This window comes from Oncorhynchus mykiss, chromosome 7 (assembly GCF_057628025.1).
Source record: "Oncorhynchus mykiss isolate SJ-2025 chromosome 7, ASM5762802v1, whole genome shotgun sequence".
Classification (NCBI taxonomy): domain Eukaryota; kingdom Metazoa; phylum Chordata; class Actinopteri; order Salmoniformes; family Salmonidae; genus Oncorhynchus; species Oncorhynchus mykiss.
The window spans coordinates 49,582,588-49,610,370 of NC_143028.1; the positions used below are offsets into that span (position 1 = coordinate 49,582,588).

A 27,783-nucleotide genomic window follows, 5' to 3' on the forward strand; every position below is an offset into this window, starting at 1 on the left:
ACAAATGTGATTTCTACTGACAATTGAGATGTACAAACTATGGCATAAGGGGACTATGAGAGGATAAGAGGCAATCTGTCATTTTGGTTAAGACATTAATGAGCGAGCAAGGATGGACGTAGTCAACATAACTATTTGTTCAGCACTTTTGAAATATACAGAAACAGAATTCAGAACATGGGCCGTTCTTACAAAATTATCCCTATACACCAAGTCAGAACAATAAAGGGGTTGTATAAACAGACAATGAAATCTCTTACAATATTTGCTGATTACATTTCTCTAAAACAGGCTATAGGCTACATGTCTCCACCAAGTCAGAACAGTAGGCTAAGTAATGAGGGGGAAAGGGACCAAATTATTAGGGTGAGGCACATGGGCTATTAACAGTTTACCACACAACCAGTGGTGACCCGTCATTCAGGGCAGGTGGGGCAGAGTTTACAGTCCCACATTTTTGGCACGTCACATATCAATTTGCAAACAACGTAAAAAAAATAAAATAACCATTGAGTTAATAAAGCTGCATACAAACATGGTCTCTTTTTTGTTACAGTATACATATCTCCCTGGCATATTACATCATTTATGCTGCAGGATACAATACATTTTTGGACTCACCTTGTCTGGGTTGGCGCCCCCCCTTGGGTTGTGCCGTGGGCTATACTCGGCCTTGTCTCAGGATGGTAAGTTGATGGTTGAAGATATCCCTCTAGTGGTATGGGGGCTGTGCTTTGGCAAAGTGGGTGGGGTTATATCTTTCCTGTTTGGCCCTGTCCAGGGATATCATCAGATGGGGCCACAGTGTCTCCTGACCCCTCCTGTCTCAGCCTCCAGTATTTATGCTGCAGTAGTTTATGTGTCGGGGGGCTAGGGTCAGTTGGTTATATCTGGAGTACTTCTCCTGTCTTATCCGGTGTCCTGTGTGAATTTAAGTATGCTATCTCTGATTCTCTCTTTCTCTCTTTCTTTCTCTCTCTCAGAGGACCTGAGCCCTAGGACCATGCCTCAGGACTACCTGGCATGATGACTACTTGCTGTCCCCAGTCCACCTGGCTGTGCTGCTGCTCCAGTTTCAACTGTTCTGCCTGCGGCTATGGAACCCTGACCTGTTCACCGGATGTGCTACCTGTACCAGACCTGCTGTTTTCAAATCTCTAGAGGCAGCAGGAGTGGTAGAGATACTCTTAATGATCGGCTATGAAAAGCCAACTGACATTTACTCCTGAGGTGCTGACTTGCTGCACCCTCGACAACTACTGTGATTATTAATATTTTACCATGCTGGTCATTTATGAACATTTGAACATCTTGGTCATGTTCTGTTATAATCTCCACCCGGCACAGCCAGAAGAGGACTGGCCACCCCTCATAGCCTGGTTCCTCTCTAGGTTTCTTCCTAGGTTTTGGCCTTTCTAGGGAGTTTTCCTAGCCACCGTGCTTCTACACCTGCATTGCTTGCTGTTTGGGGTTTTAGGCTGGGTTTCTGTACAGCACTTTGAGATATCAGCTGAAGGGCTATATAAATACATCTGATTTCATTTGATTTTGATTTGTTGTGCTGTAATCACTTGAACAGGAAGGTGGCACGGCGGTCCTTGTGGGAAAATTTTTTCATCAAACTTTTTCATTAAAGTCTGGCGTTCTCTGGATTTATGGTGCTTTCAAGACAAACAGGAACTCCGAAAACAAACAAGGTAAAATCATGACGTCAGTGATCTTCAGCTTAGAGCTCTAGAAAGGGGCCCCAATTACCGACTTGGAATTCCGAGTTGGATGAAAACACATTTTCCCAGTCGGAGCTCATGTAACCAGTTGTCTTGAACTCACTGAAGTCTGGGATTTCCCAGTTCCGAGTTTCCAGTTGTTTTGAACGCGTCAGAAGTCATGGTGAATTGACAGCATGGCCAATGTATTCACCCTTTTCTGGTCCATAGTGTTGAATGTTTATCCTTTTAAGCTTGGAAAAGAGACCCTAAAACCCAGATTTGGACCACACACCCTCTCCACTGAATAGGAGGCAAGTGATTGCATTGCAAAGCTTGCGGTTAGCCACTGATTCCTTCCAACGCACTTATTAGTGAATTTGCGATTTCCAACTTGTTGTGTTTATGTCTAATGGTATCTACCGATACATTTTATCTATAATTTCTCTTCATATTACAAGGATGGAAAGGATTTGCCAGTAGATTGTTGACGTGATTCACGATGATGACTCCTTGTCTAAATTGCTAGCTAAGATTTTGAAAGTATGATGTTGACCTGATCAGTCTTATCAAAGCTATGGTAGATTTTACGTCATTTTATCTTTGGCCAATGTCCTTGAGCCTTCTTGGATTGGCACTTCTAATGTAACTCTATGGCAGCACCCAATGGGCTTGAATTTTCAAGCTCTCTCTGTAGATTTTACAGTGTCCCCATGAGTGCCAGAACACTGAGCCAATCACGGCGCAACTAGAGGACATTACCAGCCCCATTACTAACCCCTACACAAAAAATAAATAAATTAATAATAAGAATTGGCCCCACCTGCCTTGAATGAGGGGTCGCCACTGTGAGAGGGCAATAAACAATAACAATAGTACTGCTGCACACTCCAAGAAACGTTCAAATCTTACCTTTAAGGTAAAACATTTTTTATAAATTGCTGAAGTGTATTCACTTTTGAGGATACAAGCTCAAGTACACAGTACAAATATGATCAAAGTATGAAAATATGAAATATTTTATATGACGTATTTCCTATTCAACACAATTGAATGAACAAGTCTTGAAATGACTTATACGCTTTCTAAATTTAGTATAATCAAATTATAAAATGACTACCTATAAGATTTCACATCCTATGTCAAGCAGGCTCAGAAATATACCACTGTGTTGGTGTGGGAACCAGGGCTATTGCTTAATGCATGCCATTTCGATCTACGGTGTCCACAGATGGTCCATTTCTAAGTGAAAATTTTGATTTCTAAGCAAAAATATAGGTTGGAACCGGTCCCAGAACCACGTAGGTCCCCTAAACAGGGGACTTCAGATCTAAGAGGTTTTTACTGTCAATGTGCTTGTCAGTAGTTGTAATTAATAATGTAATGTAGTAGTAATTAATATAATGAATTTGTAATGAATTTGTAACTTCTGTTAGTTATTACTCCTAATTACTGTTATCTAGTCATGGAAAAGTCACACCCAAATAGGCTTTTTCCTACAGGTGGTTTACTGCAATGCCCTAACTGATGCCCATAATACAGGACATGTCAAAAGACTCAACGGTCCTATTCCCTGTCTACCCTTCTCTCCCCTTTCACCCCACCTCATGGATTTAAAAGGAATGAACTAGTGTAAGAAATATGATGGATCACCAGTGCCATGCATTTAAATCCATGAGAGCAAGTGCACACTTGGCGGGAAATGGCAAGTCCTTTATGTGAAGTACCATAGTGATGCTTTGGACTTTTTTGCAGTATACACATTTTGAGGAAGTACGTTAAAATGATCAGAAGATGTCTTTCTCCTGAGTTTCTATAGGCTGGTAAATGAAGCCAGTAAAATTCAGTATTCATTTTCAGACAAAAATCCCAGATATGAGGAATAGACAAAAAAAAGGGGATTTTGTTTGCAGTTTTATTAGCTTACAAAAATAAACAACTATATTAACAAGAATACAAATCTCCTTTGAGTTCTTACAACAAAATAAACATTTACTTTATGTATCATGCACAACAATGCACTGTTCCTTTTCAAAAAGAAAGGTATGCGTGTGGATTTACTTTCCAACTTGAATCAAGGCATTATTTCTCCTTGAAACAATGTATTTGGTTCATAATTTCACAGAAAGAATGAAGCAGTACAACTCTGCTTATATCAATGCACACAATTCATTTCAAATGAATCTGCAGCTTTAAATGTCATGTAAAACTATCTCTGACAGTCTGGTCCAAATAAGACAACCAACCAATCACCATGGTGGGAACAGACGTAGAAATGGCACATATAATCTGAGCAGAATTTGCACATAAACAGTATATTGTGCTCTGCTTGCCTTCAGGTCAGTTCATTCCCTTTCCACAGGTTTGTATCTCACAGTGCAGTGATCATTTTGTCTCAGACCCTAGTCTAAGCCCAGTATGTGACCTCTGACCTATAACCTCCACATCCATGCGTCTCTCTCAATTCATTGTTCAAAGCAGTGGTACAATGTCCTCCTCTGGAGCAGGAAAAAGACACAGCATGTCCCTGGAACATTTGGAATAGCCGGTGGGTGACCCCAAGGCCTTCTACGGAGTGAAAAAGGACATTGTCCTCTCCAAAATAGGAGTTATGGGAGATGTAGGAATCCCGTTCTGGAGGTGTCCTCCAATGACTATCTTCAGTTTCTCCACACCACTGCTGCATTTCCTCTCAAACAGAGAGTTTACACCTAAAAACAACACAAGACAATCATGGACACCTATTCTCTCTCAAACACAGTTTCATTTCATTTTAATATCTTGTTTCATTTCATTTTAATATCTTATTAAAATATGTCAGTGTAATTTAACCTGGTCTTACCTAATGTGCTGATCTTTCACGTTCATGCTGTCCTGAAGAGCGATGTCCACGTAGGCTGGCATTTTTAGATATTGGTCTTGAGTTTGAAGCTCGTCAAAAAAGTAGAGAAGTTGGTCTTGGTAGGTCTTGCTCTATTATTTGTGTTGTGGTAGCTCCTCTGCTGTTCTGCGTTGCTGCTGGACTTGGGTCAGCTGATGCTTAGAGAGTCTTCGTTAGTGAATTCTGCATCTCCATTTTCTATTTATTTATATGCCTCCTCCTGCGCTGTCATACGCTCTGCAGCCAATCAGAGGGCTCGGATGGTGGGACAATAGTCAGTGGGAATAATAGCGGATTCAACACAGGACAGGTGAGATGTTGTTCTTGATGCCATACGGCAAAGAGGTCGGCCACTTTAGTCCGTGGGAACGTGTCTTTGCCCATGTGTACTCAGAAAACTCACGTTCCAGTGTCAAGTTCCCATGTCAGAAATCATCAGAATTAGAATATGGCACATATGCTAGGATCACAAGTCTCTGTGCTCATTGCAACACATATACGCATCACAGAAAACACAACAACACAAGTCTTATTTATAATATGACCATTTTATGGTAGGAATATGATAAAGACAGTGATGCGAACCTAGTTGCATGGATTTCCTGTCTTTAGATTGATAGCCAACCATCAGCAAAACATTGGACTATTAACTGGCCATCGCAGTTATTTTGCCATGTGAAAGTTTTGACCACGTAAATAGGATAAATTATTCCCATATCCTAAGGTGTCAATTATATCAGATTTGAACATTTACAGTATATATATATATATATATATATATATATATATATATATATATATATATATATATATATATATATATATATATATATGTTGAAATAAAAATATATCAAAAAGGTTGTTTGCTTACCTTTTGAAGGAAAACAGTTTTGGAAACGGGTGTTTGTACAAATTGAAACTGATTTGTTTGTTTTTGAAAGAGTGTCTTTCTGAAGTGAGTTATAGCTGAACCAGATGGTTTGCCCTGTAAGCCATTCTGTGTCCCTGCATGGGAACAGGCAGTAGGTCTTTGTGATAGCAGACACACTTATATTGTGTGTCAGGGCTCAGCAGACTGCATGCAGAAGTGTGGGAAGCCGTGTGTCTCTGTGGCTCCCAGCTCCAGAGAGAAGAGGGCGTGTGACTGGGGCACACTCAGCTTTGTGCAGGGAGCCAGCTGTGCTGTGAAGCTCAGAGGAGGGAAGTGTGCTGCCTGAGGCATCTGGGAAACATTCCTTATTGTCCTCCGAAGCTCACCCATTGGCTACAGACTGAGAGAAACTCCAACAAGCGCAAGACTCAGACATTCATATGCAGATTTGGGACAATATATAGGAGAGATGAAGCCAGTGGAGATCAGATTCACTTTCTACACAGAGACCTCTACAACACAGAGATCCAGCCATGGAGCCTACAATCACTTCAGCTATAATCTACTCTAAGGACCACCTGAATCTGACCAATAAAGTAAATTGAAGATTCAAATTCATGGAAATTAATTACATTATAATGATTTTGTATCAATAATGCCATATTCCCAAATAAGGTTATTAATGACTCTTCTCTTCTTGCAGCTAAGAAAATCAGTGGTGGAAAAGTTACGCAGAGATCGTATCAACAACACCATTGAGCAGCTCAAGTCTCTCCTGGGTCCAGAGATCCTCAACGAGCAGTCTGACTCCAAGCTGGAGAAAGCAGGCATCCTGAAAATGAAAGTTTGCTTCCTGAGATGACAGAAACAACAGCAACAGTACCAGCCAGTGAGCTCCTCATCCTGCTCAGCATGACCCAATTAGGGTTACTCCTTCTCTGTATCTCAGAGAAGACTGCTGAGTCACTTCCAGATACTAAGAACAGAAGGGAGAGTGACCTGCCTCAGATGATCTTTTAGCCCAGACAAACACAATGGACCATGTTGGTCTTAGATTATTGTCATGGAGAGTAATGCGAATAGGAAGATATCTTCTTCTTCATCTCCTGCTCATGTAGATTTTTTTAAGTATAGCTGTGATTGAGACTTTTAAATTCAGTTGTACTGAACAAGTTGAAATGTTTTTTCGAAAGAAATGATCCAATTGATGAGCACTACATTTTTGTAGTATTTTTTAAGCGTGTTGATTAAAATGATCAACAATAACTTGAATGGCCCTCCATGAGGACTTTTATCCCAAAATGGGTGTTATATCACCAATCTGCTTGTGAATGTTTATGCCTTATATTTTTTAAGGGGAACGTATGAGAGAAAAAAAAGAACATATTTGCTTTGTTACCAATACATTTGTGTAGTGAAATGATCATATTGACGTTATATTGCACATCTTCTGTTAAAAAAACATGTATTCTAGTCCTGTATTACCGGACCGATAAAGTCGTCTGTAGCGCGGGAAAAATCTGTGATTAGCGATATTTGATCTGTTTTAAGATCAGACTTTGTGTGGACACTTTTTGTGTGAAAAAGTGGCTCACATGATTTGAATAATGTGCACATTGCAAATGGTGAAAACTTCACGCTCATTGTAAAACCTGTTGTTTATTTTGAACAATATGTTGTATTTTATACAGTCTGTAACTGTATATCCTATGTCTTGGAGAGTTGTCCAAGTTCTTGATGTTTTAATCACTTTATTTCTATTGAAATATTTACCTTATATTAAGGTCTTTAATGATATGAATCATTGAGTCAATCTGAATAAATACACAAATCATTCGATTAAATCTTGTTTGGTTTGATGGCAACCTTCCATCGCAGTTACATTACTGATTCATGATATTCCACATGTGGAAACAATAAAGCCTACTATTACCCATCACTGTAAACAAGGATATTGAATCCATATTAATTTGTGCCTCTCTGGGTGCTTCATTCTAAGTCTACCACGTAAGATAAAAGTTAGACATTTCTATCCACACATAATTACATTTTTTCCCTTTATTTAACCAGGAAAGACATGACAAGACATTGCATTAATTGTTTCAGTTGGCATGTGAAAGTGACTATAAAGAGATAATTAATCATAAATATTCCCCAGGAGGCATGAATGTGATTTCTTTTTACTGATATGCATATATTACATAAATGTATTTTCAGTGTATCAGAATGTACAACAATTCCATTTCAGTGAGTTTAGTTTGGTCAGCAGTAATTTCAGGTGTTGGACCAAAACTGCTACTGTCATCTTAGTGCTCTAAAAGTTTAGGGCAGCTGTGCCCTCAAAACTCAATAGCTAATGAGATGTGCAATAAGACACACTTCTATTGTTCCTCCATTGAAAGTAGTGAATGGAGAGAGTGTGGGAAACTGAGGAAAACTCACTCACAGAGCCCATTAGGGACAACAGACTCAGCCCTCTACCCTGGACTGTCAGAGGTTAGAGGGGGGTCTGGCTCTCTATTGGGGTAATCAATGGATCTATTTCTTATTAACAAATAAATGTTGAGCACTTGGTTCATGGAGGTAGGACTTTGCAAATGTTTTGAAAATAAAAATAAAAACATCATATTTGAAACATTTGAAGGCATCCATTATGTATTTTTGCGGCAGAAATGTGCCCTTCTACAAGAACCCACTTACAAATCAAATCAAATTGTATTTGTCATATACGCTAAATACAAATACAACCTTACAGTGAAATGCTTACTTACAAGCCCTTAACCAACAATGCAGTTTTAAGAAAAATACACCCAAAAAAAGAAACCAAAGTAACAAATAATTAAAGAGCAGCAGTAAAATAACAATAGCGAGGCTATATAAAGGTGGTACCGGTACAAAGTCAATGTGCGAGGCACCGGTTATTGGAGGTAATTGAGGTAATATGTATATGTATGTAGAGTTCTTAAAGTGACTATGCAAAGATAATAACAGAGAGTAGCAGCAGCGTAAAAGGGGGGGGCAATGCAAATAGTCTGGTTAGCCATTTGATTAGATGTTTAGGAGTCTTATGGCTTAGGGGTAGAAGCTGTTTAGAAGCCTCTTGAACCTAGACTTGCCCTACCGGTACCGCTTGCAGTGCAGTAGCAGAGAGAACAGTCTATGACAAGGGTGGCTGGAGTCTTTGACAATTTTGAGGACCTTCCTCTGACAACGCCTGGTATAGAGGTCCTGGATGGCAGGAAGCTTGGCTCCAGTGATGTACTGGGCCGTACGTATTACCCTCTGTAGTGCCTTGCGGTCATTAAGGCCTATCTACATAACCAGTGGCATAATGCATTTAAACACATTTTCTAAATGGTTTATATGTGGGGCATGGTTAAAAATATGGAATTTGTTTGTGTACACAAACACACATCCAACTTTAATTGATACTCTGTAACAGTGAGTCTTTATCTATTTCTTAAGAACAATATTTCACTAATGAGCTTTGCCACCAGGGACTTAAAACTTCTTAAAGATCGGCATTCCGTCAACGAGACAGTTGTGAATTATGCAGTGCATTGTGTCTAGATCGCAGATTTTAGAGAAACAACAAATGTCGGTACATATAAGTGTCTTATGTCGGCTGAAATTAAATTCTTGTCGGCTTAAATTCTTGTTAATATAACTGCACTGTCCAATTTACAGTAGCTATTACTGCGAAACAATGCCATTCTATTGTTTGAGGAGAGCTCCTAACAACAAAACACTTTTTTCTTCACGATAGGTTTGATAAATTCACCTCTGAAGGTGAAATGTGTCCTTACATTCTGAAATCTTTCTCTGATTCATCATTCAAAGGGTCTCAGAGATAACATGAAGTGGCGTTTTGTTAGATAAACTCCTTTATATCCTAAAAAGATCCATATAGCATGCACAATAATTTTTGTATTTCGACTCACTCGTTCAATTTGCAAAGAAAGGAATCTGTGAAAATCTCACCCTAAACAATGTTTCAAATCCAATTAAATCAAATCAGAGTTTATTTGTCAAGTGCGCTGAATACAACAGGTGTAGACCTTACAGTGAATGTCACGATTTCCGCTGAAGTTGGTTCCTCTCCTTGTTCGGGCAGCATTCGGCGGTCGGCGTCGCCGGTCTTCTAGCCATCATTGATCCATTTTTCATTTTCCATTTGTTTTGTCTTGTCTTCCCACACACCTGGTTTCAATTCCATCATTACATGTTGTGTATTTAACCCTCTGTTCCCCCCATGTCCTAGTCCGGAATTGTTTATTGTAAGTGCTTGTGCACATTATGTCTGGTGTGTGACGGGTTTTGTACCCATTGTATTGATTGTTCTGTTTACGGTGACTTTTATTATTAAACTTAAATTTGCTCTTCTGCGCCTGACTTCTCTGCCGGCAGTGTAATGTTCTGGGTGTAGTGGGTGCGAAGTCAGGCGCAGGAAGCAGAGAGTTCAGGGGAGTGCTATTTAATGCACTATAGGCGAACATAAGCCACCCCACGAAACACAGGGCGCACACAAACCAAATGCCCCAAACACGGGGACTTAAACAGTCCAGCAAAACCCCATAAAATGGGAAACACGCAAACCTCATTCGTGCACACAAGTCACACAAAACAATCCCGCACAAAGAGCAGGCGGGCCTCCTGGTAATTATAGCCCGACTAATCAGCCTAAACACAACACAGGTGAAACCAGTCAACAGAAAGGGGGAAAAGGATCAGTGGCAGCTAGTAGGCCGGTGACGACGACCTCCGAGCGCCACCCGAACAGGAAGGGGAGAGAGTCTGACAGCCAGTACGAGTGAAATGCTTACTTACAGGCTCTAATAGTGCAAAAAAAGGTGTTAGGTAAACAATAGGTAAGTAAAGAAATAAAACAACAGTAAAAAGACAGGCTATATACAGTAGCGAGGTTACATACAGACACCGGTCAGTCAGTCTGATTGAGGTAGTATGTACATGAAGATATGGTTAAAGTGACTATGCATATATGATAAACAGGGAGTAGCAGTATCGTAAAAGAGGGGTTGGCAGGTGGTGGGTGGTGGGACACAAAGCAGATAGCCCGGTTAGCCAATGTGCGGTAGCACTGGTTGGTCGGCCCAATTGAGGTAGTATGTACATGAATGTATAGTTAAAGTGACTATGCATATATGATAAACAGACAGTAGCAGCAGCGTTAAAAGAGGTGTTGGGGGGGGGGGGGCAATGCAAATAGTCCGGGTAGCCATTTGATTACCTGTTTAGGAGTCTTATAGCTTGGAGGTAAAAACTGTTGAGAAGCTTTTTGTCCTAGACTTGGCACTCTGGTACCGCTTGCCATGCCGTAGTAGAGAGAACAGTCTATGACTGGGGTGGCTGGGGTCTTTGACAATTATTAGGGCCTTCCTCTGACACCACCAGGTGTAGAGGTCCTGGATGGCAGGCAGCTTTGCCCCAGTGATGTACTGGGCCGTACGCACTACCCTCTGTAGTACCTTGCCGTCAGAGGCCAAGCAATTGCTGTACCAGGCAGTGATTCAACCAGTGATGCTCTCGATGTTGCAGCTGTAGAACCTTTTGAGGATCTCAGGACACATGCCAAATCTTTTTAGTTTCCTGAGGGGGAATAGGCTTTGTCGTGCCCTCTTCATGACTGTCTTGGTGTGTTTGGGCCATTCTAGTTTGTTGTTGATGTGGACACCAAGGAACTTGAAGCTCTCAACCTGCTCCACTACAGCCTGGTTGATGAGAATGGGGGTGCTCGGTCCTCCTTTTCCTGTAGTCCACAATCATCTCCTTAGTCTTGGTAACGTTGAGGGATAGGTTGTTATTCTGACACCACCCGGCCAGGTCTCTGACCTCCTCCCTATAGGCTGTCTCGTGTTTGTCGGTGATCAGGCCGACCACTGTTGTGTCATCAGCAAACTTAATGATGGTGTTGGAGTCGTGCCTGGCCATGCAGTCGCGGGTGAACAGGGAGTACAGGAGGGGACTGTTCACGCACCCCTGGGGAGTTCCAGTGTTGAGGATCAGCGTGGCAGATGTGTTGCTACCTACCCTCACCACCTGGGGGCGGCCTGTCAGGGAGTCCAGGATCCAGCTGCAGAGGGATGTGTTTAGTCACAGGATCCTTAGCTTAGTGATGAGCTTTGAGGGTACTATGGTGTTGAACCCTGAGCTGTAGTCAATGAATAGCATTCTCACATAAGTGTTCCTTTTGTCCAGGTGGGAAAGGGCAGTGTGGAGTGCAATAGAGATTGCATCATCTGTGGATCTGTTTGGGCGGTATGCAAATTGGAGTGGGTCCTAGGGTTTCTGGGATAATGGTGTTGACGTGAGCCATGACCAACCTTTCAAAGCACTTCATGGCTACGGACGTGAGTGCTACGGTTCTATAGTGATTTAGGCAGGTTGCCTTTGTGTTCTTGGGCACAGGGACTATGGTGGTCTGCTTGAAACATGTTGGTATTAGAGACTCAATCCGGGACATGTTGAAAATGTCAGTGAAGACACCTGCCAGTTGGTCAGCACATGCCCGGAGCACACGTCCTGGTAATCCGTCTGGCCCCGCAGCCTTGTGTATGTTGACCTGTTTTAAGGTCTTACTCACGTTGTCTACGGAGAGCGTGATCACACAGTCGTCTGGAACAGCTGATGTTGCCTGTAATCCATGGCTTCTGGTTGGGGTATGTACGTACAGTCACTGTGGGGACAACATCATCGATGCACTTATTGATAAAGCCAGGGACTGATGTGGTTTAGCCGTCAATGCCATCGGAAGAGTCCCGGAACATGTTCCAATTTGTGATAGCAAAACAGTCCTGTAGTTTAGCATCTGCTTCATCTGGCCACTTTTTTTATAGACTGAGTCACTGGTGCTTCCTGCTTTAATTTTAGCTTTTAAGCAGGAATCAGGAGGATAGAGTTGTGGTCGTATTTACCAAATGGAGGGCGAAGGAGAGCTTTGTACGCGTCTCTGTGTGTGGAGTGCAGGTGATCTAGAATTGTTTTCCCTCTGGTTGCACATTTAACATGTTGATATAAATTTGCCCATGTTGATAGAAGTTTCCCTGCATTAAAGTCTCCGGCCACTAGGAGCGCCGCCTCTGCGTGAGTGGTTTCCTGTTTGCATATTTCCTTATACAGCTGACTGAGTGCGGTCTTAGTGCCAACATCTGTCTGTGGTGGTAAATAAACAGCCACGAAAAGTATAGCTGAAAACTCTCTAGGCAAGTAGTGTGGTCTGCAATTTATCACAATATACTCTACTTCAGGCGAGCAAAATCTAGAGACTTCCTTAGATTTCGCACTGTTGTTTACAAATATGCACAGACCGCCCCACCCCCCGTCTTACCAGAGTGTGCTGTTCTATCTTGCCGGTGCAGAGTGTATCCCGCTAGCTGAATATCCATGTCGTCACTCAGGCACGATTCCGTGAAACATGGGATATTACAGTTTTTGATGTCCCGTTGGTAGGATATTCGTGATCGTACCTCGTCTAATTTATTGTCCAATGATTGCACATTGGCGAGTAGTATTGACGGTAACGGCAGCTTTCCCACTCGCCTTCTCCGGGTCCTGGCAAGGCATCCGGCTCTTTGTCTTCTGTACCTGCGTCGCTTCCTCTAGCAAATAACGAGGATGTTGGCACAATTGGTTAGGCGCCCGTAAAACTGCTGCCATTTCTTCCCGGCGTAATTCAGCGAGTCAAATCACATTCGTATGTATTCCTCAGAGATCCTAGAAGGTAACAAGATTTCACTATTTCATTAGGGGTGTAGTATATCCTAATGGACACCATATTTGGTCAGAGAGCGACGCCTTAATGGCACGCCGGGCGGCCATCACTTGAACGACTGTATCTTTGTCAAATAAGCACCAATTGGGGTCAAACTAAGCTAGTTAGATAGCCAATGAGCTGGGCTTTATGGGAGTATCCGGAAACCATGTATATGTCGTACAATGTAGCTACTAACCTTGTACGACAGTATGCCTTTGTACGACAGGATATTCAGAGTTATGAAGTTATCAATAATGGTTGTTTTGCAAATGTTAAACTTATAATATGGCTACTAATACTTGGAAAGCTAAATCAAAGTCCAAGTATACAGATTTGACGATATTCTTGCAGAAAAATGGAATAAAAATGTGAATGTCTTCTTCACGATTTGCCCAAATGTACCTGGGAACTTCACACTTAAAGTCTTGTTGTTCACTCATTTTTCACGTTATCCATCTGAAACTTTGCACATACACTGCTTCCATCTTGTGGACACTATCAGAATTACAACCAGAGTGACGGCAACAACTATGGCCTTTCTCTTGCATTTCAAAGGTGGTAGAAAAAGACTGCTTGGTTTTTTCTTTGTATTTTCTTCTACCAGATCTATTGTGTTATATTCTCCTACATTCTCCTACAGAATTCACATTTCCACAAACTTCAAAGTGTTTCCTTTCAAATGGTACCAAGAATATACATATCTTTGCTTCAGGGCCTGAGCTACAGGCAGTTTGATTTAGGTATGTCATTTAGGCGAACATTTTAAAAATAAAAAAGGGGGCTTTTAATGAGCTGCTTGTTTAGAGATTCATTAACATTTAACAAGGCACACTTCTGTTGTTTAATAGAAGCTCTCTCAATGGGCAGAGTGTGGGAAAGCTCTCGGAAGCAGAGTCATAGTTTAGTTTTGTCAGTCCCACCAGCACCTGTGAGTCTCAACGGGGAAAAGGCACACTTTATGAGGGTAATAAAAGAAAGATTAAATAAAGGGATCTCAGGTTTACCAAAGTTATGAAAGCCATTTTCAGTTTTTCTATCTCTATGATTAAACAATCTTTATTAGTAAATGTGTGTAGCCCACATATTTGTGTAGACAGAAGTAAAGCACTCAAAATCCCAAGGGAATTTAAAATATTTTGTCATTAAACAAAAAGTAAAAATGTAAGGTTTTGTTCAAAAGTAAACACAATCATGTGCTCTTTTGATTGGCTAACAATCCCTTTCTAAAAGTGTGATTGTCTGTGAAGTCAAGTTCTGTCTATAGTACAACACAGACCTAATTGCCGTCACAAATGGTTCACTGAGCGGATTTTGTAGTGCATTGATCACAGGACTCAGTGTGGGAAAAACAACTAGCTCTCTCAAGAGAGAGGACACACTCTGCTGCATCTGGACTCCCAAAACAGATGACATCCTACTTTGCCCGATTATTGTCTAATTGTACTGAAATCACAAGGAATTACCAAATGGATATACTGTTTATAAATAAAGTAAAACAATTCAAGTCATTCATCGTATCAGATTAACAGAGCTTAAAACAGAGCTTAAAAGTGCTTAAATGTGACCAAACTGCACGGTATCAAGGAAATAGCAGACTGTTCTTCAAAATGCAACAATCTAAAGGATTTGGGTAACACCAAGAGTTTTAATGTAGAGGATCTGCGTCGATCTCACATGTAAATTGTGATGATGAGTGTGTGCTCTGTCAGTGTCATTGATCCCAACATCAGGCAGCAGATCTGGGGGTCACCACTTTCCCAGAGTCACACAGCACTCTGTGAGTCACTCTCCATCACCCACCACCTGTTCCACTGAGACGTGACTATTGTCCCCCAGCAATAAGAACACTGCGCATATGGCAGCTCCACATTCCTTATTGTCCTCCCAAGCTCACCCATTGGCTACAGACTGTGAGAAACTCCAACAAGCCCAAGACACACACTTTCATATGCAGATTTGGGACTATATATAGGAGAGGTGAAGCCAGTAGAAATCAGATCACTTTCTACACAGAGACCTCTACAGCACAGAGATCCAGCCATGGCACCTACAATCACTTCAGAAATGATCCACTCTAAGGAGCACCTGAGTCTGACCAACAAGGTAAATTGAAGATTCAAATTCAAGGACATTTATTTACTTTGATGGATGGTTTATTTGTTTCAATAATGCCATATCAGAATAAGGTTATTAATGACTCTCCTCTTCTCTTCTTGCAGCTAAGAAAGCCAGTAGTGGAGAAGTTATTCAGACATCGACATCAAGAATCAGAGATGACAGTTTGCTTCCTGAGACGACAGAAACAGTACCAGCCAGTGAGCTCATCCTCATGCTAAGCACCTGTCAATCAGGGTTACTCCAGGTGTGTCCAAGAGATTGTGCACTTCCTGTCCAAGGATGAGGTGAAGACACTATCTCAGAGAAGACAGCTGAGCCACTTCCAGAGCCTCCAGCCATCCTTTGATAAGAACAGGAGAGAGAGTGACCTGCCTCAGCTGAGCTCACCAGTCCAGCACAGCATCGGTAAAGAGAATAATCCCGTCAACAGCGCCCTCTGGAGGCCCTGGTAGAGTCCTGAAGAAGCTGCACTCAGACAAACTTGATGGACCATGTTGGTCTAAAGTTAATGTCATGGATGAGAATAGATCTTCTTTACCTTCTGTTTATGTAGGAGTTTTTACAAGACTTTCTGTGATTGAGACTTTTCAGTTTAATCGCATTTCTGAAATCATAACCTTTATGTTTTGTGAAACGTGTTAGTTATGTTGATCGTGTGTTCATTCAAAATCAACAATAACCTGAATGATCTTTCGTAAGGACTTTTGACCCAAAATGTGTAGTTTATCATACCTTTTTTTGTGATTGTCTATGACTCATCTGTTTAAAGGTCAAAACGTTTAAGAGAAAACAACTGTTTGTTTTTTTGTTACCGCTACATTTGTGTAGTGATATGGTCATGTTGACGTTATATTGAGCATCTTCTGTGAAGCAGTTATCTGTTTGATATTGATCAACCTAAGCTAGAGCATCACTGAGAAAACTGTTCCCTCTCATTGTAAGACCTGTTGTTTATTTTCAAAAGACATTAACTGTGTATCCTATACTCTGTAAAAGTATCTTATGTCTGGAGATTTATTGTTGTGATGTTTAGTCACTTTATTTCTATTGAAATATTTACCTTAAATTAAGGTTTTCAACGACGAGACTCATTGAGCTACTCAATAAATACACAAATCATGAAATGATATCTTGTTGTTTGTTACTCTATTCTTCTCTTGACAACCTTCCATCACAGTTATATTACTGATTTATCAAATTCCACATAGAGCTACGAGCTAGACCATATGGAGCTGAATCAAACAAAGCCTACTATGAGTTTAGATTCTACAGAATTATCTTGAAAGAATAACACACTAAATATATATCGTTCACCTCTTTGTGCTTTGTTCAACATTTTCAGAGTACGATAAATATTTTTTTAATCACACATTGTAACTTCACATGAATTGGTTTGATATAGTCCGAAAATATGAATGAAACGTTCAGGCTGTTTATTTGACATATAATATCACTAAAGTGTGATGTAGTTTGAAAGACATAATTGATCATATGAGTTCCCAGAAGCATGGCTGTGTTGTTTTTACTGAAACATCTGTTTTACATAAATGTATTTTTAGTATATCAGAATGTATTGCAATTGAATGTAGTTTGTTCATCAGTGACTCCAGGTGACTCCAGAAAACCTCTGCTGTCATCTTAGTGGTTTAAAAATGTACGGCTGCGGGGCTGCATAATGTGATGTGTAATAAGACACACTTCTATTGTTCCTCCATTGAAAGCAGTGAACGGAGAGAGCGTGGGAAATCCAGGAAAACTCACTCACAGAGCCCCTTTGGGGCAATAGATTCAGACCTCTAACCTGGACTGTCAGAGGTTAGAGCGAGGGTCTGGGTCTCAATGGGGAAATCTAGGGATCTATTGCTAATGAGCCTATAAATGTTCTGTATTTTGTGTCTTGCAGGAAGAAAACTGATCAAATATAAACATGATCAAAATAAAGGTTGAAGATATCATGTTTTGATAATTAGCTTTGTTGCGCCACATTTGGGCAGTACTTCTTCTTCTTCAAGATCAATGCAATTAGTCCAGTATTTACAGTGCATTCTGAAAGTATTCAGACCCCTTCCCCTTTTCCACATTTTGTTACGTTACAGCCATATTCTAAAATTGATTAAATCATTTTTTTGCTCATCAATCTACACACAATAACCCATAATGACAAAGTGAAAACAGGGTTTCAGAAATGTTTGCTAATTTATAAAACCTTAAAAACAGAAATACCTTATTTAAATAAGTATTCAGACTCTTTGCAATGAGACTTGAAATTGAGCTCAGGTGCATCCTGTTTCCATTGATCATCCTTAAGATGTCTCCACAACTTGATTGGAGTCCACCTGTGGTAAATTCAATAGATTGGACATGATTTGGAAAGGCACACCCCTGTTCTTATAAGTTCCCACAGTTGACAGTGCATGTCAGAGCAAAAGCCAAGTCGTGTCAAAAACCAAGTCAGCTCCGGGACAGAATTGTTTTGAGGTACAGATCTGAGAAAGGGTACCAAAAAATGGCTGCAGCATTGAAGGTCCCTAAGAGCACAGTGCCCTCCATCATTCTTAAATGGAAGAAGTTTGGAAGAAGACTCGTCCTAGAGCTGGCCACCCGGCCCAACTGAGCAATCGGGGAAGAAGGGCCTTGGTCAGGGAAGTGACCAAGAACCCAATGGTCACTCTGACAGAGCTCCAGACAGAGCTCTGTGGAGATGGAAGAACCTTCCAGAAGGACAACAATTTCTCCAGCACTCCACCAATCAGGCCTTTATGGTAAAGTGACCAGAAGGAAGCCACTCCTCAGTAAAAGGCACATGAGAGCCAACTTGGAGTTTGCCAAGAGGCACCTAAAGACTCTCAGACCATGACAAACAAGATTCTCTGGTCTGATGAAACCAAGTTTGAACATTTTGGCCCGAATGCCAATGTGTCACGTCTGAAGGATTCCGGGCACCATTCCTACGGTGAAGCATGGTGGTGGCAGCATCATGCTGTGGGGATGTTTTTCAACGGCAGGGACAGGGAGACTAGTCAGGATCGAGGGTAAGATGAATGGAGCAAAGTACAGGGAGATTCTTGATGAAAACTTGCTCCAGACCGCTCAAACTGGGGCAAAGGTTCACCTTCCAACATGACAACAAACATTAGCGAACAGCCAAGACAACGCAGGAGTGGCTTCGGCACAAGTCGCTGAATGTCCTTGAGTGGCCCAGCCAGAGCCCGGACTTGAACCCGATCGAACATCTCTGGAGAGACCAGAAAATAGTTTTGCAGCAACACTCCCCATCCAACCTGACAGAGCTTGAGAGGATCTGCAGAGAAGAATGGGAGAAATTCCCCAAATACTGGTGTGCCAAGCTTGCAGCGTCACACCCAAGAAGACTCATTGCTGTAATCGCTGCCAAAGGTGCTTCAAAAAAGTACTGAGTAAATGGTCTGAACACTTATGCAAATGTGATATTTCCGCAATTTGCTTTTTGTTGACATTTGCACAAATGATAAAAATGTGTTTTTGTTTGTCATTATGGGGTATCGTGTGTATATTGATGAGGAAAATAAACAATTTAATCCATTTTAGAAGAAGGCTGTAACGAAATAAAATGTGAAACAAGTCAAGAGGTCTGAATACTTTTCCGAATGCACTATATACTGTTTGTATGTTGGGTATAGTTAAAACACACTATTTGTTTGTGTACACAAGCACACAGGTTTGCATTGATTATCTGTAACAGTGTATCTTTATCAGTTTTTTTAATAAAAATATTTCAGTAATGGGCTTTACCTGCAGTGGCTTTATGGGAACTGCCCGTGTAGAGATGAATTAGCATATAACAAGACACACTTCAATTGTTTAGGAAAAGCTCTCTCAATGGGCAGAGTGTGGGAAAGCTCTGAAAAGCAGAGTCTCTGTTTAGCCTCATCAGTACCACCTGTGAGCCTCAATGGGGAATAGGCACACTTGTATTGTTGAGTGGATAGAATGGGTAGGAGGGTGTATTTGGGGTTATTTATTACTCTTGATAACTTTATTATGATAACTTTCAATGCCATTTGTATTATGCATTATATTCCTATTGTCTGTATAATTATTGTAATGATGTTTCTATAACAGTGTATCAGCATCTTGTGAGTTCAGGACCTGAATCAGCCAGTCCTGGTTTTTCCCTCCAGAATCCAGATGGTCGGTGATGTCAGGCTCTTTCTTTAGACAACACAGAGCCAATGGCCGTCACTACTAGTCCACTGAGCAGCTTTAGTAGTACATTCATCACAGCACACAGGACTCAGTGTGGGAAACTCAGATCCGCTCTCTACTCACACTAACCAATAGCCCCAAGACAGAGGACACATCTGCTACCTCTGAACTCTCAACACTGAAGGAGAATTCCCTCCATTCTCCGAATACAGAAGTAGTGAAGGTGTGTAGATACAAAACTCTTTCTCTTCAAGAAGAACATCAATAATCAATCACTTCAATACTCATCAATTAGACTCCACTTAAATGTGCACGTTTTTCATAGTTTGTTATGCATTTCATGTCGTATTGATCATACTGAGTGCAATAATTGGGAGGTTTTGTATTTGACACACATTTCTAAAAGGAATGAAGCCAATTTAGAGAAGGAGCCTAAGAAAGTACAATAAATAACCATCATCAGCCAGTCAACTGTGATCCAAACAGGATCTTAATAGCAGCCCTACCTTGAAATTAAACTCTTGGAGAGCACAACATATTCATATCAGCAGAATCAAAGAGGTCAAACCCATCTTCTAGTGCTTAAATGTGACTGAGCATGTACTGTATCAAAAATAATGGTATTCAACAACAAACCCAACAATCAAAAGTTTTAATGTAGAGGATCTGTGTAAATTGTGATGATGAGTGTGTGTTCTGTCAGTGTCATTGATCCCAACATCAGGCAGCAGATCTGGGGGTCACCACTTTCCCAGAGTCACACAGCGCTCTGTTAGTCACTCTCCATCACCCCCACCCCTCCACCTGTTCCCCTGAGATGTGACCATTGTCCCCCAGCAATAAGAACACTGAGCATGTGGCAGCTCCACATTTCTTATTGTCCTCCCAAGTTCACCCATTGGCTACAGACTGTGAGAAACTCCAACAAGCCCAAGACACACACATTCATATGCAGATTTGGGACTATATATAGGAGAGATGAAGCCAGTAGAGATCAGATTCACTTTCTACACAGAGGCATCTACAGCACAGAGATCAAGCCATGGCACCTACAATCACTTCAGCCATGATCTATTAAGGAGCACCTGACAATGACCGATAAGGTAAATTAAAGATTTAAATTCAAGGAAATTAAATCAATTGTAATGGTTTATTTGTTTCAATAATGTCATATTTCAGAATAAGGTTATTCATTATTATCCTCTTCTTGCAGCTAAGAAAGACTGAAAGACAGTGAAGTTACGCAGAGATCGTATAAACAGCAGCATTGAGCAGCTCAAGTCTCTCCTGGGTCCAGAGACCCTTAACCAGCAGTCTGACTCCAAGCTGGAGAAAGCAGACATCCTGGAGATGACAGTTTGCTTCCTGAGACAACAACAACAGTACCAGCCAGTGAGCTCCTCCTCATGTTAATTACTCCAGGTCACAGGAAGTTGGTGGCACCTTAATTGGGGAGGACAGGCTTGTGGTAATGGCTGGAGCGGAATAGTTGGAATGGTATCAAACTCTTGGTTTCTATGTGTTTGATGCCATTCCATTAGCGCCGTTCCAGCCATTATTATGAGCCGTCCTCCCCTCAACAGCCTCCACTGCTCCAAGTGTGTCAAGGTGATTGTGCACTTCCTGTCCAAGGATGAGGTGAAGACACATTCCAGAGAAGACTGCTGAGCCACTTCAAGATACTTCAGCCATCCTCTGATAAGAACAGAAGGGAGAGTGACCTGTCTCAGCTGAGTCCCCCACCCCAGCACAGCATCAGCAAAGAGAAGAGTTCAGTCAACAGAGCCCTCTGGAGGCCCTGGTAAAGTCCTACAGACCGGAGCTCCACACAAACAAACAAAATGGACCATGTTGGTCTAAGATTAATGTTGTGGACAGTAATGAGAATAGGAATATATATTCCTCATCTTCTTCTTATGCAGGAGGTTTTAAAAGTCTTGTTGTGACTGAGAACTTAGTTTTATTTTTTTTCTATGAAAATGATCTAGTCGATGAACACTCCATTTTAGAAGTGTTAATTGAAATAATAACCATTTATGTTTTATGAAACGTGTTGATTATGTTTTAATTAATGATCAACAATAACTTGAATTGTCCTCCATGAGGATGTTTAACCCAAAATAGGTTTTATATCTGTTTGTGATTGTCTATATGATACCACTACATTTTGTAGTGATAAAGTAATATTGAAAAGTTATTGAGTATGTACCAGTCTGTTCAACTTCCTCCGGGATTAGACTTCACCCAAACTGGGTAATATATCTGTGTCAGATTAACAATATAGAATTTGCTTCATGTGAATGTTATTCAGATAATTTCAGCATTAAAGATATTGCATATAAATGTGTATTCTCTCACATAGACCCATTGTTAATTTTAAACAAGGTTTTGTCTTTTTATAAAGACAGTAAATATGTTTCCTATACTATGATAGAGTATCATAAGTCTTGGAGAATTGTCCAAGTTCTGGTTGTGATGTTAAATCACTATTATTTGTCTATTCATGTTGAGTCAATTTTAATAAACTATAAAAGCAATAAAAATAATTGATTCTTCACTTTTTTCCCTGTCTTTAGTATTTACTAATCTCCTCACTCAAGGACATGAATGGGCTAAATTTCACATTTAGATTGTGAGGATTAAACCCAAAAAAGTGAATACCCACAGCTAAAAGTGTAGAAGATTTTGAAAATACTTATCTAGTGGCGCCCCCTGGTGTGCGATTAGCTCTTGAATTGTCCATGGTGCTGAACTAGAATTGCCCGCCACTGTACATTGCAGCACACGAAGCGAAGTCTTTCTGAACTAAGTTACTAATGCCATTGCTAGCTAAGATTTATAAATGTTAGCTTACTTAGATAATTATGTTGAAAGTCATTCCACAATTGGCTTAGTGCACCTTGAGTCAGTGTGATAAGAGGGAAAGAGATAGAAGACAGAACCGATAGAACCAGTAGAAAATAATCAGGAATGTTTAATAAGTGGTATCAATTACAACATGATGTGAAAATAATCATTGCTGAATTTGAAAGAGAAGTAACATCATACAACAAAATAGAGTATAACGCCTTTACAAAAGGCAAAATAATTCCAGAAGCTTACTCCCTATAATAATACAACTGCTTTGAAGCAGTGTTCGTCATACACTGTAGACAATTTCCTGGGTACATCAAAACAAGATATGTGCAAATGTTGAACAACTGACAATAAAAAGCCTATACTGAAAATAAGACAAATCAATGACAGCATTGGTTGTTGGGTTGAGAGGAGCAAATATGATCCAAAATGTTCAGGTACTCTTCCCTAGTCTTGTGATGCAGTGATCGTTGTCAGTAGGCTATTGCCATGGCCTCCACAGAGAGCCTTGGAACCGCCGTGATGATGACCTTGATGTTGACCGCTTGGCTGCAGACTGCGCGTGCTGTTCACTTGACATGCTCCTGGACAGGGCTGTTTTCTGGAGCACGTAAAAGCGTTTGATATCCTGTTGTTCTGCAGCCTGCAGGGGCGCGTGAAGGGACAGGTGGCGGAGGGTCTCCTGCAGACACTGGGAGTAGGTGGGCGAAACGCCCGTTTTGGTCTCCTTCTGTAAGAAACTCACGGCCAACTCCAAAATATCCGCTTTCTCCAGTTTGGATAAGCGCTGCTGCTGCTGTCCACATATCTGTCCTCTGTGGAGAAGTGTTCTCAGTTGCTCAATGCTAATGTTGATGCGGTCTCTCCGAATTTTCTCCACAACGAGCTTCCGTAACTAAAGGAAGGATAAATACATAAATATTAGGCTATTGTTCGAGATAATTAAACTGAATCTAAAAAAATATGAAAATAAAATGGTGTTGTGCTTGTCAAATGCCGAGCATTCGGCTACTTACCTTATTACTGGATGAACAGGACGAGTTAACATAAGTAAGCATATTGCTTTCAGCAAAAGGAGCCATGGCCGTTAGAAACAGGCCGTTGGAAACAGGCGTTCCAACTTGGGACGTTTAAGAGTGGATATTCTTCAACGAGCTCTCACACAAAGCTATATGTAGGCTACAGCAGCCCAGCAACCCAATCTAAATAAGTTTGTGATGAGTCTGTGGAGTCTGTATTTATACTATGCGTATCCCGACCTAATTGCGTGGATTTTTAACACCTGAAACTTTCCCACACTCCACACACAGCCAACCATATAGCCGACGACTGCAATAAAATTTCAGCGACATATATCTGATGACATCCCCCATTTGCCATGTCCCACTAACACTGTTGGAAGGAACATAAGTGTGTGAATGGGACATGCTGCCACCCAAAAGTGTGCTGGTTAATCACACCTATCTTGGCGCCTAACTACACTGCCCAACACCCCACCATTTACCTTGAGCAAAATAGTCTGTCTCCTTTGACGGATCTTTGATGTCCACCACGTGGTGAGATAGAGGGGAAACAGGAGTAACCGGGCACACGTTAGCACAAACATCAAAGATGCATTTTGCACCCATGGTGCTCGTCAAATAACTCATAAAGCTAGATCCACGCGCTGCTCCACAGGAAATCGAATGTGTGGTTGCCTTTCACTTCACACTTTACGGTAGTAGTCTACATTCTGTGTTTACTGCAACGTCTGTCGGTAGATGCAGTTGCATACTTTAGCCCTCGAACTAATTTAATGTAAAGTACACACACACACACACACACACACACAGTTTAGTTGTCTGGAGGGACAGATTGGAAGTGTGCTTTCTCCATTGGGAGATCTGACCAATATGCTTTAGATGAATAATCAATTTGCCCTACATATTAATGATACTAACTGTTGCTGTAAGTGTAGGGGTCAGGATAACTGGGATGAAGCATGACAAAGATCATGAAAGATAATACAAGACATCTATCTGGCTTTCTTTATCTAACATTATTTGCACATGTCCTTATGTCTTCATTTTTTTTATATATATATTTTTTTTACATACAATTACTTTTTTTATGTTAATAATCTCTTTAGTGTGATTATTCTCTGCCTATCTGCCATGTGAAGTGTGCAGTGTCTCATTTGGTATGCTTTTAAGGTCTCTTATCAAGTCTACGGTCTGACCGAGTCCCCATCTGCCTGATAAGGAATGTTCCCAGGTAATAAAAGTGTAACGATGTGCTCGTGTTCAGTCTCTGCCTTTAATATCTGCAGCACCGTTCCCTCTGTTGAGGCCAGTAAACCAGGAGATAATGGATGCCTCTCCCATTGTTGTGTCTGCCTCGCCCACTGGCCTCTGAGTGTGGGAAAGCTAATCCAGCCTGGTACACATGGCTTTGTAATGCTAATGGCCTCCTATAAATAGGGGAGTGGGCTCCTCTCTCAGCTCACAACCCTCTCGCCTTCCTCAGAGAAGCACACTCTCTGTCTAACAGAATGGCTCCTACCTACACCAGAGACTCTGACAACACCATGCTCTCTACTAAAGACAAACATAAAGTAAGTATTGTTTATAACATATGTTTGTGTCATAGTTTACTACTGAATCCTTTTCTTCATGATTTGAACTTACAGGACAGATAACTAACTGAATGCCCTCTTTTCTTCATCAGCTAAGGAAACCAGTTGTGGAGAAGATGCGTAGAGACCGCATCAACACCTGCATAGAGCAGCTCAAGACCCTGCTGGAGAGGGAGTTCCACAAACAGGACCCCAATGCCAAGCTGGAGAAGGCTGACATCCTGGAGATGACGGTGGGGTTCCTGAAGCAGCAGCTGCAGCCTCAGCGCCCAGTCCTTCAGAGGGCCCACAGTGAGGGCTACTCCCAGTGCTGGAGGGAGACACTGCACTTCCTGTCTTCCAGCTCCATGAAGGACATGATGCTCCATAACCTCCAGAGAGCTGGACAGGACATCTGTCTCTCCTCTCCACTCTCCTCCCAACACCAAAACCACAGCCAGGGCCCAGTGAAGCAGGCCATCACAGGCCACAAATCAGTCTGGAGGCCTTGGTAGAACCACTGCATAGAGAGACTATCTCACAAACTGGATGGATGTTTACCATCTTTCTTGCTGTAGGAAATACATTTCCAAACGTTATATTGAAATTATATTATTTTCTTGTTATATTTGAACGGAATTCTACTGATGTGATTATTTGTTCTCAGAGAAGGAGCTGAAAACATATTTGTATTAATTCATAATGAAGAATATGTTTGATATTTTACGTGTATGTTTATGTGTGTATGCATTTTGTGCTCACTTGATGCACCAATGTGTTCTTTAGTCCTTTCATTTTCTATGAAGATGATTTGTAAAGGTCATATCTTAACGTGTATGGTTGCTTAGCTTACTCAAATCTTGCTTTAACTCTATTGTATGTACTGTCCTATTGAAGGACATTTACAAATGCTTTGATATGTCTTTTGTAAAGGCTTTTTGGGACATTGTTGTTCCACCATAGGCACTGTTGTGCTGTGAAATGTATTGTTGACACCGTGTGTCTTTCATTCTCACTTGATAAAGTGAACAGACACCTAAAATGGATTCCAATAAATGTTTTGGAAAGTAACCATACTGTGTGTGTGTTTCTAAAGGAGTTGTAGTGAAACAGGGGATGATGGGACATGTAGAAAAAGTCATAATGTACAAGGTAGATGGAAAGTAACAATTTTATAAACGTAAGTGGAGATAAACAGGGAACAACAGATAACGCAAACAGGCAGATGTACTGATAGATACTATAGATAGAAGAGCAGGCATCTGGCCATATCATATAAAGTAAATCACAGTCTAATACCTGTAAACCTAAGTTGTAAGGTCACAAGTACTGTAATGGAATTCTCTATCTAGCTGTTACATTGAAGTTATTGGATACTGCTGCATTGCATAGTTTATCTTGTGAGATGCACTTCTTTTCAAATATACATTTTGAAAATAGCTGCCTGCCCAAATATAGTTGCTTAATTTGGTGAGGCCACACCTCAACACCAACCTGGAAATGTTGCATGGTTTATCTTGACATTTACATTAACATGTTTTTGTTAAGTAGAGATCACATTGAAAGTGATGTACAGTCAATGGAATAATACAAATAAAAAAAACATAAAAAATAGCTCATAACATGTTTATTAGTACATGTTGTGCTGGGACATGTGTGTTGGTATTGGTGGTGGAACTGCATGTCTTGAACAGGGCATATTGATACTTTGTAGAGGTCAATAATCAATTATCAGGGATTGGCTTAGTGTGTATACCACATGGGCTGCATCTGGTAGCATGGGTCTGGAGCTCACCCAGCTTTCCCACACTCCTCAACCAATAACAGCCCTGATTAGGACAATAGATAACATCAATGACTTTGTGTGTGAGTGTCAATGTGACTGAGTGTGTGTGCGTGCGCGCGTGCATGACAGAGAGTGAGAGAGAGACCATGCATTGGCTGTGGGTGGAGCAGCAGTCAGTCAGTTTAGAGGAGGATGTGTGTCATGGCTGGTGTCGTGTGTGTGTGTGTGTGTGTGTGTGTGTGTGTGTGTGTGTGTGTGTGTGTGTGTGTGTGTGTGTGTGTGTGTGTGTGTGTGTGTGTGTGTGTGTGTGTGTGTGTGTGTGTGTGTGTGTGTGTGTGTGTGTGTGCGTGTGTGTGTGTGTGTGTGTGTGAGATGGTGTGTGTGTGTGTGTGAGATGGTGTGTGTGTTTGCTTAAGGTGTGTTGACTCTAATCTATCACCTGGGAGCAGACTTACCCTCCAGACTGACACCTGCTTGCATCAGGCAGATAAGATAGGTTTCCCACGACGCTACACAGCGAGGCCTTGCAACAGGCACAGGCCCATCCTGTCATATAGATATTAACACTCACATCTTCAAAACAAAGCTTAACCCTCACAGCACTGTTGTGTCACTAAGTCAATGAATTCTCTAATATAATAGAAGTGGATTCAGACTTTATTTTGTACACACCATTAGATTAAAGAACAGATAAATAAATGCAATGGCACACAGGGTGGATTATACTTCAACGAGAAAAGTAATTTACATGTAAATCAAAACTAGTTTGAATACTATCCAAATTTAAATGCATGCCAGTTTCATACATTATTTATGAAATGTGTACAACAAATGTTTTTTTTTCTTGCTAAGAAATACAGAGGGACTGTTAACGATAATCACTTGTATTTAATAATGAAGAAGGACATGATGATTAAATGAATAAGCAGTTTTTTTCTCTAGGCTGTGAGTGGGTAGGGGGGGGATCAGGATTCTCAGCATCATGCCTAGAGGATCATTTAGAGCGGCACACTTCC

At 41.1% G+C, this 27,783-nt stretch overlaps 2 protein-coding genes, 2 long non-coding RNA genes and 1 pseudogene across 5 annotated transcripts; 4 read left to right on the forward strand and 1 right to left on the reverse strand.

Moving 5' to 3' along the window:
- Window positions 1-5,945: 5,945 nt before the first annotated feature.
- LOC118965383 (uncharacterized) lies at window positions 5,946-7,404 on the forward strand. The gene is made up of 2 exons (XR_005052710.2): window positions 5,946-6,054; window positions 6,162-7,404. It is a non-coding gene; the product is annotated as an uncharacterized LOC118965383 (long non-coding RNA).
- A 7,838-nt stretch (window positions 7,405-15,242) lies between these two features.
- LOC149982580 (transcription factor HES-5-like) lies at window positions 15,243-15,902 on the forward strand (annotated as a pseudogene). The gene is made up of 2 exons (XR_016497305.1): window positions 15,243-15,332; window positions 15,449-15,902. The product of XR_016497305.1 is annotated as a transcription factor HES-5-like (transcript).
- Window positions 15,903-20,518: 4,616 nt separating this feature from the next.
- Window positions 20,519-22,089, forward strand: LOC110528014 (uncharacterized). The gene is made up of 2 exons (XR_002474179.3): window positions 20,519-20,635; window positions 20,746-22,089. It is a non-coding gene; the product is annotated as an uncharacterized LOC110528014 (long non-coding RNA).
- A 780-nt stretch (window positions 22,090-22,869) lies between these two features.
- LOC110528968 (transcription factor HES-5-like) lies at window positions 22,870-23,470 on the reverse strand. Its single transcript, XM_021611133.1, has 2 exons — window positions 23,405-23,470; window positions 22,870-23,283 (listed from the first exon to the last, which is right to left on the reverse strand). The coding sequence occupies exons 1-2, from the start codon at window positions 23,468-23,470 to the stop codon at window positions 22,870-22,872; spliced, it is 480 nt and encodes a 159-aa protein (XP_021466808.1).
- A 1,402-nt stretch (window positions 23,471-24,872) lies between these two features.
- On the forward strand, window positions 24,873-26,052 carry LOC110528013 (transcription factor HES-5-like). The gene is made up of 2 exons (XM_021609788.3): window positions 24,873-24,981; window positions 25,095-26,052. The coding sequence occupies exons 1-2, from the start codon at window positions 24,919-24,921 to the stop codon at window positions 25,494-25,496; spliced, it is 465 nt and encodes a 154-aa protein (XP_021465463.1). The 5' UTR covers window positions 24,873-24,918; the 3' UTR covers window positions 25,497-26,052.
- Window positions 26,053-27,783: the final 1,731 nt, after the last annotated feature.